General features: G+C 47.1%; 2 protein-coding genes across 9 annotated transcripts in view; both read left to right on the top strand.

The window, feature by feature from the left end:
• TEC (tec protein tyrosine kinase) overlaps positions 1–2639 on the top strand; it is a 158532-nt gene extending 155893 nt beyond the window's left edge. For 7 of the 8 annotated variants that reach the window (XM_032497077.1, XM_032497065.1, XM_032497055.1 and 4 more), the window contains 3 exons: positions 436–554; positions 637–794; positions 1966–2049. In XM_032497077.1, coding sequence (XP_032352968.1) covers positions 436–554; positions 637–794; positions 1966–2049 — 361 coding nt within the window. Of the gene's footprint in view, positions 1–435; positions 555–636; positions 795–1965 lie in introns of all 8 variants that reach the window. The other variant, XM_032497051.1, reaches the window with a different exon arrangement.
• A 3529-nt stretch (positions 2640–6168) lies between these two features.
• TXK (TXK tyrosine kinase) overlaps positions 6169–12711 on the top strand; it is a 61182-nt gene continuing 54639 nt past the window's right edge. Inside the window, exon 1 of the mRNA XM_032497041.1 lies at positions 6169–6234. Coding sequence (XP_032352932.1) covers positions 6219–6234 — 16 coding nt within the window. The 5' untranslated portion in view covers positions 6169–6218. The remainder of the gene's footprint in view (positions 6235–12711) is intronic.

Genomic DNA, 12711 nt, shown 5'->3' with positions numbered 1-12711 from the left:
GCTGTAATTTTAAGTTGTGCTCTGTGGAATCGTGGGGGGTGGGTGAAAGCACGTGTGTTCCAAACGCTTTGCACCACTTCCTTTTGAGCAGCTCTGCTTTTTAGATGTTTTTCATGTGGGGCTTTTGGGTAAAATTTCGTCTAAAGAATAAAATTGCTTGCCAAAAAAGAGTTTGCCGACTCTCTTACTGCATTCTGCCTCCATCACTTTACATAAAGGAAAACCAGAAAAGTGAAAGTGCGGCTGCTGCCGGGGCTGCAGGTCCATCTCAAGCACGGGAGGAAGATGGCGATCACCAGGCGGGGCCGCGGAGACCAGCGCTGAGTTTCCACCGGATGCTTGTTGGCCTTCAGTCAACTGTGTTTCTGATTCTAGGGGGGAGAAAATTAAAGAACACGTACAAAATACAGGTCGTAACTCAGTATGTTACTCTAGGTATGTTCTGGACGACCAGTACACGAGTTCTTCCGGTGCTAAATTTCCTGTGAAGTGGTGTCCACCCGAGGTGTTTAATTACAGCCGCTTCAGCAGCAAATCAGACGTCTGGTCATTTGGTGAGACCCCTGCTCCACTTTTCCTTGCTCTGCTCTGAAGAGGAAGTGGATGCATCGTTTGGTAATCCTCATCCTCTTCCAGGTGTTTTAATGTGGGAAGTATTCACCGAAGGCAAAATGCCGTTTGAGAAAAACACCAACTATGAAGTGGTCACCATGGTTTCTCGCGGCCACCGACTCCACCAGCCGAAGTTGGCATCCAGATACGTGTACGAGGTCATGCTGAGATGCTGGCAGGAGGTATAACATTTTTTGTGTGCTTCTTACGTCTTTAAAGCATCCAGGGATCTGGACTTGGTAGGTTAAAAGTGTGTAGTCCTTACAGCCTAGTGAGTTGCTGCATGTGTTTTATGATTTCAAACCCTTTGGAAGGATTTTTCTCAACCTAGACTGAATAACAGGAAGAAGATGTGAAGAAGTGGAAAATAATTAAGATACTAAATTCAGGCTGCCACCACACCCCCAAGTGGGAATCCTGCCACAGGTGCCCGAGGCGGGGACTTGGGGAATAAACCCAGAGAAGTAGCTCTTTTTCAGTAGACTTCTTATCGTGGAATTATCACATTTTCATCAGAGAGGGTTTCTTTCTCCAAACCTCAGCTTCGTCAGGTCTCTTGACTCACAGTCTTTGGAAGTTTTCCTTCCACACGTGTTGCAACATCACTTCATAGAAGAGGTTAGACACCAAAATGACTTTTGAAAGATAACAGCAATGCTAGCTCACAGGTGTTGTGTGCTGGGCACTGTGCTAAGTGCATTTGATTGAGTTCTCAGAATAACCCTCTGAGGTGTGGCTACTTCTACTGTGGCCGCAGTGTGGACGAGAACACCAGGTTGATGCTTGCTCAAGGCCACTTAGCTCCAGAGAAGAAGAGCCCTGTCCGGCTCAAAGCCCAGACCCTCAGTCACTTGCTGTAATGCCTCCTGAGAGCATTGACTGGGATGAGCAGAGGCCTTCTGGCCAGGAAGTGGCGCAAGAGGGAGAGAGGGCAGTGAGCAAAGGAAGGTGGTAGCGATGAACTGGGTGTGTGTACACTGGGTAGCAGTTGTTCTGATTGAGCCTAGGGCACATGTTGGGGTTTTTGTGGGAAATAAAACTGGGTAGGTAGAAAGGGAATAGGGGTGGGGCAGGTTACAGCGGGCACTGGAAATTAGCAAGACTTGATTTTGCAGGCAGTAGGGTTCTCTGTTAGGTTCTTGAATGGGATACAAAAGCCACGTGGCAGGAAGGTTAGTCAGGCAGCAGCACATGCAGGATGGAGGAGACCTGCTGGAGGTGCCTGCAGGTTCCAGTCCCGAAGTAGTGAGTCCCCTGTGCTAGTACACTGCACTGTCTGAGTTTGAGCAGTGAGGAATTATTCTGGAGGATGGATTTTGGAACCCACAGATTCTCTTTGATTTTGAATTGTAGAAACCCGAGGGAAGGCCTTCCTTTGAAGATTTGCTGTGCACGATAGATGAACTAGTTGAATGTGGAGAAACGTTTGGAAGATAAGTGGTGCTGTGACCAGCGGCTTCCAGACTCCAAATCACAAGGAAGAAACGGCACTTTGTGGCAGAGTTTTAATTTATTTAGCACTTGGCTGTGTAGATGGTTTTACTGATTGAGTGGAAACACCTAAACCATTTACTCCTAGACCAGCCTTAGCTCTGTGACTGAATCTTCTGGATCATGGAAATGCTGCAGTGGTTAAATGCTGTGGTGGTTAAAAGCACACACTTTTATTCCTTCTGCAAGTACTGGGGTGCCCACTGTGTGCCAGGTGCTGTGCCCAGGCCCCAGGGTCTGCCCATTTTAGGGGTGCACGTGGGGCCATGTTAGCTGGAGTCAGTGGTAATTGGGAGGGAGGGGTGTCAGAACCATGTTCCAACCACCCCCCTCTTTGACTTCTGCAGAAATCTGGGCTTGGGTATTGTCTCGAATTTGGATTCTGGATGGATCAGGAACCTACCTGGGATAAGTACCCACTTTTTGTTTTGAAAACATTTGTTTTCAAGACTGCATTAGTATTACATTACCACATATTTGTATGCTGTATATATTGTAAATATATATAATATATAAAGTTATATATTTATAAGAAACATGAGTTGTCTTTTAATGGAAACATTTAATTCTGTAGTGAATGAGCCAACCTTCTTAGGACTAGGGAATGACCCTTACAGCTGTCAATTCCTTTTTCCCTGAGGATCAAATATTCCCTACTGGAGAGAAAAACGCCTGGACCCTTCTACCACTATGCCCCTTCCTCACTTTGGTAGACATGTGTGGGTTCGACACCAGTTGTGGGTTCTGCCCAGCAGAAGTCCCACCGAGACGGAATGAATTACTCAGGACTCTGGAAAAGTCAAGAGAGTGAGAGGGAGTCGGGAGCCAACTCCCTGAGCCTCTCAAATCTCTCATATTTATTGAGTATAGTCAAAGGAGGAATGCAGGAATTTAGGGAAGGACAGGGTGGGATCACAATGAGTACAAAGGCTTTGTTTATTGTTGGTGTTTGGCTCAAGGTCAGAAGACCCTTTTTGGTGAATCATGTTCGTGTTGAGCCTTTCAGCTTATCAGGGCAGAACATAAAAGAATCAACTGCTTAACAAGATTTTTCTTGGACTCAGGCTGTGCCTGTCTTAGGTTGCTGGTCATTGGATCTTACCGTCATTGGCTAACCAGCCTACTCACATCTTAGTCTGCAGCTTTTTATAAGTTGTTTACCGTTCCAGCCCAAGTCTGTTTTGGGGATAGAAGACTACCGGGGGGCCTGGGTCGTTGCTAAAACCTCAAGGCAGTTACTAAGCACATCTTCTTTAAGGAGATAAGCGGCTGGGATCTGTTAAAATTTGTTAACCCAGTCATGGGCTCCCACAGGCATGTTTGGGGGTACCTGTCCAGCTTAAGCCCCCAACAGGGCTTGTGTTGGGGCTAAGTGATCCTGCCCATGAAATTCACAGCTAACTGGAGTTGGATGGAGAATTGAACTAGGGGCAGTTAATCAGTTTCTGTGTCTTAAGAATCTGTCCCTGGACTAGAAATGCTGTCAGTGGAGGTGTGCTGGGCTCTGGGAGCAGAGGGATCAGATGATATTCACCACAAAGGCTGCTCCCACCACTAGCAAGACCCACGAGCAAGCCAAATTCTGGCCACGTCCAGGAAGCAACCAGGAAAAACGGAGAGCATGGTGTTTTGAGCTGTCTCCCGGATGGTTCTCAGAGGCCTGGTTGGACTTGGGTTCCTGGATCAGAGAGCTGATGTGTTATAGCCTCACAGTAGACCCTGTGATTGAGTTCGTTTGAGTGGGTTTCTGACCCTTAGAGTTCCCGACCAAGACACCCTCTGGGTTAGAGCCTTCGTTGACTCATGAGTCTCCATCATCAAAGCAGAGCTCATGTGTCTCCCAACGCAGTGTTGCTGGTTTTGTGGACACAGAAAACCCAGGAAGACAGGGGCCTTTCTTCAGGAGTTCGTCTGCTCTGGGGACTGGGGTCTCCCACAGGCTGTGGAGTGTCAGGGGAACATACTTGAAGTCATGTTCATGTCAGTAGTTCTTATGTGAAGAAGCTGCTTAATGCCCCACAGTGAGTTGTCTTGGTCAACAAGACCCTACAGAATGTTCCCCGGAAACCACTGAGGCTGCTGAACCACACGATGTTGCCAAGGAAACAGCTCGCAGGAGGGCAGCGCTGGATTCACGAGTTTACCCGCCAGGCTCCCCAGGCAAGTACCAGGCTGGAAGATGGCCCACGGCCTCGGAACAGCGCAGGTACTAGCCCCCAGCTGCCTGCTTCCCCCAGGACTCCCTGTAGACCTTGGAACATCAAAAGGCAGCTCTGTGGTTTGTGTTTGAAGCACTGAAAATCATCCACTTAGGTAGGACCCAAAGACACCTCTGTACAGCAGGACTCAGGATCCCAAAGGGTTTATTATGGCTCTTGCTTCCAAGAATGAGCTGAGGCCTCTACATTTGATTTTTTTAAGCTGCATATTCAAGGCCCACCTCCTCTACCATCTTCAAGCCTCGTTAACCGGGAAGGGGCTTCCTTTGTTCCATGCCAGGCTGTGTGGAGCAGGGCCGTGTGTCCTCTACGTGTGACTGCTTGCTTTCCTTTGTTTGTATGGAGGATTTAGAGGAAGGGCAGCCAGAGTCAAGGGGAATGACCCATCTACCCACTTTCGGTGATTGCAATGGCTTGAATACTATAGCAGTGTGACTGGAACCATTTAATTCAGTTAACGCTTAAATGGTTAAATAAATGATAATGCATGCTGTATTTATGGAAAATCAAGACCTTTTAAGGAACACAAGCTGTAGCTGGCTCTTCTGAGCAGCTCTTTCAAACGACCCTGGAGAATCATCTTTTCATTCTGGTCAGCTCATCCCCTGACGGTTGTCTTCAATTCCTCCCTGTCCCCCTTACAATGGAAAATAATATAATGGAAAATAATAAAATATTTTTGTCTGTTTGCCAGCTTCCTTGGCATCTTCCTGTTTAACTGTATCCTCATCACGAAAATGTACACACCTTTTCACTGAATCGCTCACAAGCTTTGTAGTTCCTTGAGGGAGTCGGTCCTACGTGAGCTCTACCCTGCTGTCACTGTCACACTTTCCTCGTTCCTTCCTCCCTCACCTTGACTCCTGCCACCCCTCCCAGCCCCAGCCCACACTTCCCTCGACCTTGAGGAGCTGTGTCTCAGTGCTGAGTGGCTTTGGAAAGAGAGGAGAAGGTACAGCCCTTGCCCCAACAGTCAACGTAGATTTCTGATGGGAAAACAAGATTAGATAAGAAACTTGTCAACATTTGGGAACATTTTCTTCAAATACCTTGAAATATTTCACTAGAACTAAAAAAAAAGAAAAAAAGTTTTTCTATAAAACCCTGGCTATGGCAAAAGGAGAAGTAAAAAATAGAAGAATCCACCCTGAATGCTTAAAGAGATCTTAATCTCTAACGCAGGAAATAGGAAGGGCAGTGTGAATCTGCTGTGTCTTCAGACATTTGCCCCCTTCAGTTTTTGTGAATTTGGGGCTTTATTTTTCAGTGGGATGGAGTGAAACTCCTGTGTGCGTGTTTATATTATTGATGTTGTTTTTGTATTTCTTGGTCACGCCCCAGTCACCTGGGGCTGGATTGGTTTTCCCTCCCTCGTCCCCTCCCCACCCAAAATAAACTTTCCTCATCTGCTGCCTCAAGTGTCAGAACTCAGTGGGAGGACAGAACGTTCTGGACTTGGTACTTTCGAAAGTAGAGTCTGATTCTTTTTCTACAACGCACTGTGTGCCCTGTTCTATCTGCACCTCCGTTTCCTTCTCTGTCCGAAGGGAGCAGTTTGAATTCATACTCCTTTTAAGGGTTCCTTTTACCAAAACCTTGTGATTTCTTGAAAATGCTGTTTGCTGGCGTCACCCACACGGTCGAGGGTGAGGCTGTGACAGGCGCTCCCCGCAGAGATCTAGATGTAGGTGATTGCGCTTTCTCTCATGTAGGCCACCCGGCTGTCATTCACACACTTCTCTGAGGTTTTCAGAACAGGAAAATAGGTGGGGTTAACTCTGCCCGTGAGAAACATCTTGGGCGAGCTATGATTTCAGTTAAAAGATGTGTTTTTGTGATGGGGGCACCGCCGAAGACCTGAAGGCTGTGTTGTATGCTCCCCGCACAAGTGCAGCCATGATTCTGTCCACCTGTAAGTAAGATGGCTTTGACCTTTATCTCCAGGGCTTCCTCTGGGCATGGTACTTATTCTTGAAGCCAGGGATTGTGAAATTTGGAAGATAATTTCCCCAGGTGTTGTGACAAGAGTTTTGTTTGTTATTTAAATAACCATCGTGGTGATGGGATTTTAGTTAAATGTTTGGGGTGGAGAACACACAGGAAAACAAAACAGTGTCCTTAAGTCTACGTGTGTGTGTGTGTGTGTGTGTGTGTGTGTGTGTGTGTGTGTGTGTGTGTAGAAATGCAATCAGTTTGAAAAGTGTTTTGTTTTTAGGATGATGTTTAGTGTAAACAACTCAGGTCTGAAGGCTAGGAGACCAAGTTCTAGTTAGAGATTTGCTGTAACCTTGGTGGGTCACCTTTGGTAACTTCTTTATACCAGGTCCCCATCCTTACCATGGGGCCTCTTTTTGCCAACCTGCCAACGAGATATACAGAAACAATAGATAAAGATGCTAGGTTCTCCATGAACTTAATTTTGGAGTTGCTTTGGAAGACTGTTGAGGCCCATGTACAATTTTTGGAAATGCTGAATTTAGCTCTAGGACTCAAAAGAGCCTTATCGTGCAAATAATTACAAATTCAGAAGAAAAAATACTGCCCAATTTTAATCCTGGATGACTATGGAACCAAGTTTCAACAAAGCTCAGTCATTTTAGAATAAAGCAATAGGGCCAGCTGACAACGTTTTTGCATTTCTGATTTTTAAGTGGCATTAGGAAAATTTGATTGCAGTTTTTAAATGTCATCTGCTTAAGCCAGATCACCTCACAGGACCCAACACTCACTGGTAGAATTTGTAAGAAATAAACCAGGCTAGTTCACATGTACCCTTCTGAAATGTAACTTGGAGTCCCGGTCCACACATGGATACCATCGTGGGTGCTCTTACCAGAAACACAGGCCAAGCAGAGCAGAAAGAGCTGAGAAGCAGCAGCCCGTGTCCCCACCTCCCCTAATGACAGGACACAGATAAGCAGTGACTTAATGAGGATCTTTTTATTAAAAGCTCTGTGGGCATCTGTTCTTCATTTCTCATGAGGGCAGAGCAAGAGAAAAGCATGTGAATGATAACAGGAAGGATTCAGTTACATAGAAAATAAGTAACAGTTGAGAGACAAGGGTTAGATGGCCTGAAGGACTGAATAAGAGGCCAACTATTAGTGGGAGTATTTGGGGGGGTCCGTCTGTCTGGTCTGGAAGGGCAGGGACTTGATGAACTCTTACTGTCCCTGCCAGCTTCTGACGATTTGATTCAACGGTAAGCACCACCCATTTATTGCTGCTGTAAATTGCACTTAGCTCTGGTTCCATTTTCTTCTGAGTAAAACAGTGAGTGTTTACTGTTGACAAGAGAAAGCCAAGAGGTGCCCCAAGGGGTATTACTAATCAAAAAATGTCTGTAGGTGTTTGCCAGGCCAGAGTCATTGGTTGTTTTAAGGGCTGTCACAGAAGTCTGGCCTCGCAGGCTGCTGTGGGGCCAGAGGAGACGGTTGTGGCAGCAGAGGTACTGATCATGGTGGGGAGAGCCTGCGCGAGGGACCAGGGTCAGTTTATGAGATGTGATTGGTTTCCCTGTGAGGGCTGCCTTAGAGTAAAGAAATCATTTACCCTAAATCACTTGGCTCCACATTTGCTCCTGTGGTTTCTTTGACTTAGAAGTTTCTTCCCTTCGTTCTGATACTCCAGCTGGTCTTAGGAAAGTCAAAATCCAACCGATTCTTCAAGACCCAGTCAAAATGTAAACCTTTGTAAACCTTTCAAAGCCCCCTGTTTTCTCTCCATCAGCCACTGATGAATTTATTTGCTAGACATATAATTTTTTGTATATATATACATTTATTGAAGTATAGTCAGTTTACAATGTTGTGTCAATTTCTGGTGTACAGCACAATGCTTCAGTCATACATGGATATACATATATTCGTTTTCATATTCTTTTCACCATAAGTTACTACAAGATACCAAATATAGTTCCCTGTGCTATGCAGTATAAACTTGTTTATCTATTCTATACATATCAGTTAGTATCTGCAAATCTCAACTCTCAGTTTATCCCCTCCCACTCCCCTCCCTCCCTGGTAACCACAAGTTTGTTCTCTGGCTAGACATCCAATTTAAAAACAGTGAAAATGTGAAGAAAGCTGAAACCCAGCTCTCTGGGGTCAGGGGATGGTGCAAAGAAAAGCAAGCCCACTCATCACAGTGCCCTGGAAAGACTCAGAAGCTGGAAGCCCAGTTTGCAATCATGCAGTGATGGGTAGGACTGGTTCAGAACCTCAATGAAGGACAGATACCTAGAGTCCTACCTTCACCTGGAAGAGCGAGGCAGCTGCCTTTCTCCCCCTGGGTTTATTCTCCGGAGAAACCAAGTGAGAATTTTCTGTGGACAGAGGAGAGCAAGTGGGGAGCTCCTTGTTGAAGTCAAGGGGGTTAAGTGCACACTGAACAGTGAGACACCCATGCCTCCCCTCTCTGGTGAGGGTCACTTTGTGAAACGTGATTGGCTGTGTCTCCCACATAATGGTTCCTCTGAGAACAGACCCAGCCCAGCGTAACTGTTTAGAGGACAGGGACCAGGGAGGAGAGCTGGGGATCCAGAAAGCTCACCACCTTTCTACCCTGCTCCCCCCATCATCACCTGACTTCTCTGTCTTTTCCTCCCAATTTATGAAGTAAAGAGAAAATAAGTAATTTATATGAGTGGTTCTTAAGTCTTCATGTGCCTTCAGGGGGCTTGGGGTACTGTTAAAATGCAGTTTTCTGGACTCATCTCCATAAGGTGAGCTGGGGCTGAGGTCAGGACCCCTTGATCACACTGCCTTTCTCAGGCCTCTGCTTTCAGAGCCTCCTCTTACTCCTTATTGTGTTTGAGTACCACACCAGCCTCTCCAAGTTAATATCTTCTGTCATTTCTCTTACAATTAATTTGAGGATACGGAGGATGGCAGCATAGGCCATCCTGCCTCTGAGATGCCCAGTGATGTCCCCCACTTGCTGTTCACACCCCTGTGCATCCTTCTCCGTGAGCATAAATGAATATGATACAAGGAGGGATGGAGTGTTACCTGGAGATTAGGTTACAAAGGACTGTGGCTTCTGTCTCCATGCCCTTGGGCTCTCTGTCTCCTGGATAACCAGCTGCCAGGCCTGCAACATTCTCGGGTGGCCTGTGGAGAATCCCCATCACGAGGAACCACGCCCGGCACCAAGGCCAGCGACAGCCGTATTTGTGAACTTGGCCCTGGGTTCTCCTGCTCAGTCCAGCTGAGCTCGACAGCAATTTCATGAGCTTTGTGAACTTCTCAGCCTGATTCAGAGGCGCCCAGCTAGGCTGTGCCTGGACTCCAGACCCACAGAAACTGTGAGATAATAAATGTTTTATGCCTCTACGTTTGGAGCTAATTTGTTTCCAACAGTAGATTACTAATTCAGCAGCAACAGCGGGCAAAGCCACAGACCAAAACCAGACTTGGCCACTTTTACTGCCATGTGGCCTCAGGCTAGAGTTGGTCCCCTTTCTCAAAAATAGGCTCAGTGTTAATATGGACACTAATATATGTCTTTTGTTCCTAAATCACTTCACTTTTATCCCCCTAAAATCAACTCCAGATCAACTGCCTAAGATCTGGAGCAGTAATGCTAACTACAGCCACCATCTGGAACTGCATCCAGGAGGTTTCCACGCCTCCTTGTGTGACCCGCAGGTGCTCAGCAGATGCCCCTGCTGCACAGGGAAGCCCACTGCCCCGTGTCTGTCCCCTTTCTGCCCAGAGGATGCCCTGCACCATGCTGGCTGCCAGCAGGTCTGGTGACCAAGCACTCACATCCCAGGTGGGCCAGATGTCTGGGGTGTGATGTCTGTGAGCCCCTCATGAACCTTGGGCCCACAGACGACAGTCTTCTAGCAAACACTTCTCTGAGACCTGGGGGCAGAGGAGTTGTGTGCAAGATGCCTGCAAAGTCTGCCTCACACCAGCTCATGACTGGATGGGGAAGGAATAAAATCCTGCATAGAGCAAACAAGGATGATGGTGGAATGTCTGGTGCCTGGGCTTTGCCCGGCTGAAGCTGTGAACACACCAGCCGTCAGTCTTCAGGGAGACTCTGCCTTTCCTATCAGCACCTTTACTCCCAGGACACTACCTCCCCGGGTGCCCAGTGCCCCGTCCAGCTCCCCAGGCTTCCAGAGTCTCCTGGCCCCTTCCCCACACACAGCACCCTTCTCCTCCACCCAGATTTACCAGTTACTGTCCCACGAGCTGGCTGGCTGTTTCTGTCAGGAACAAATAAATCTCCTCATGTAGTTGTTCTGCTTACTTGGAGGTTTCACAGACAGGGTAATGTCAAGAAACAGTTTTGGATCTAACCTAGGGTTGCTAATTTACTTTGTCAATACATTCAAGAACAATAACATCTCTGGTGACTATCATTTCTTAGAAGAACGGACATTTTACTATCGAAGGGAAACAGTGGTCTTTTAGCAGTTCTGATGAAAGGAGCGTCCTTTTAATACCAAAGGAGGCACACGCACAAAACAAGGATAATTTAATGCTACAAATACACAGAGAGCATAAGCTCAGAATAAAGGATAACTCTAAACTGAATAAATAGTTCTGTGAAAAACTCACTGTCCGTCCGTCAGTCCTTCCTCTCACTCGCTCTCTTTCCTCCCGCTGTCCCTCCCCCTCTCTCCCTCCCTCTCTATTTCCTTTTCTTTATTTCCCTCATTGGTGTGGATTCTTGGTTTGGTGTACAGTAAACCTTTTCTGGTGCCTGCTCAGAAGTAGAAATCCAGGCTAAAAAAAAGCTAGCTTGTGTCACACCCTCCAGATGACATGGGTTAAGTCCATTAAAATGTATCTGCCATCAAAAGTCCCTTAAATAGATCTAGTGGTGGAAATTATTATACTCGTGAGGAGGTTTGGCCTTTAGTAGATTTCCGGGAAGGAAAAAAAGGGGGGGGGGGGCGCGCATCTTGTAGTGAACTCAGAGATCAGCTCTAATCGCCCAGGGCCATTTTTCCAAAGCCACAGGTTTTCTAGAGGTTTCCGACCCTTGAGCCCTTAAGCTGTGGCTGCAGCTGCACCAGAATTCCTTGCCCTAAAACCACAGCCTGGATCGTGTGGGTTGGGCGACAAGCCTGGTGTTTGGCTAAAGGCAGTTCTTAAAATGAGCCAGTTTTCAAATAAAAATCACCGGCCATCTGCCTGTCATTACGACCAAATTCAGGAGGAACGAATTTCACTTGCAGCACTGACTCAAAACGAAACTCTACCATCGGAAACGTCAGGGGATGAACGCGAGGTTACGCCAATATAAACCTGAAAACATTAGAAACGGAGGGAACGCCACCAGCTTGGCTCCCCCGACACCGGTGGTCCCACAGCGCTGGGTCTGTCGGTTATCGGTTATCGGCTGGGCTGAGTGCCGCCAGGGGAGCCGGTCCGAGAAGTGGAGCGTCCCCATCCTCTCCCTTCCGGCGCCCCCTGGTGGACACCCGTTCCCAAGCCGCACAAGCCCGGAGGTGGAAGGAATGCTCTTAGGAGCCTTGCAGAGATGGGAGCAGGGGGAGCAAGCCTTCCCAGGAAAGACCGCAAATACCAAATAAAATGAGAGGTTCGACTCTCTTACGCAGACGTGCCAGTTTCTAAAGGTCACAGAGATTACGCCGGGATGCAATGCCCTTTTCCTGGTTTGCTGGTACACGATATGTAATTAAAGATATTTGCTGGGGAGTAAGAAGCAGATGAAAAGAACAGCACAGATGTAAGCCTGGGAGCGGAAGCTCCAGCTCCTTCCTGCGATCATCGTCAACCCCGAGTATAACCTTCCAGCTGGTAAATAGTCATTGCCCATCTCTGGGGCATTTTGGATTTTCTCTGACAAAGGCCAAATATGCATGAATTTATGCCTAAATTGGGAATTTTTCCAAAGGTGCCAAAGAGCTTTCTCGCTGCAGGTTAATGAGCTAAACAGTTGAAAGAATGGCTTCGGTAATGGCATGTGGAAATGACTCTTCATTTACCTCTCACCCAGAAGACCCTTGATGATGTAAGTAGAAAATGACCCTGAATCGAATAATCACTGATACCTGCCTTGTCCTGAATCAGTGCTTCAGTCTGTAAATAAAGATGCCTGGTGACTTGGAGAGCCACACCAAAGCGGGGAACACTGGAAGACAAACTGCCACAGTTTGTCTTTTGCTCGCTCAGCACTTACTTAGTGGGCAGTAGCTACTTCCCAGCAGTTGTCCTGGGCAGAAGAGGAGCCGTAAACGAAGCAGAAGTCCGCCCTCCTGCGCACCGCTATTCTTGGTCTTCGGGGAGGCAGAACAAAACCTTATCATACTCTCATGTCAGAGTGGCTCTGTCCCTGTTTGAAGGCAATTGCCTTTGCTATTGAATCAGGACAAATAAGTGTTTTTGAAAAAGCTTCCTCCTAAAAT

Source organism: Camelus ferus, chromosome 2, assembly GCF_009834535.1.
Source record: "Camelus ferus isolate YT-003-E chromosome 2, BCGSAC_Cfer_1.0, whole genome shotgun sequence".
Lineage (NCBI taxonomy): Eukaryota > Metazoa > Chordata > Mammalia > Artiodactyla > Camelidae > Camelus > Camelus ferus.
This window is presented reverse-complemented; position numbering and strand designations above follow the sequence as displayed.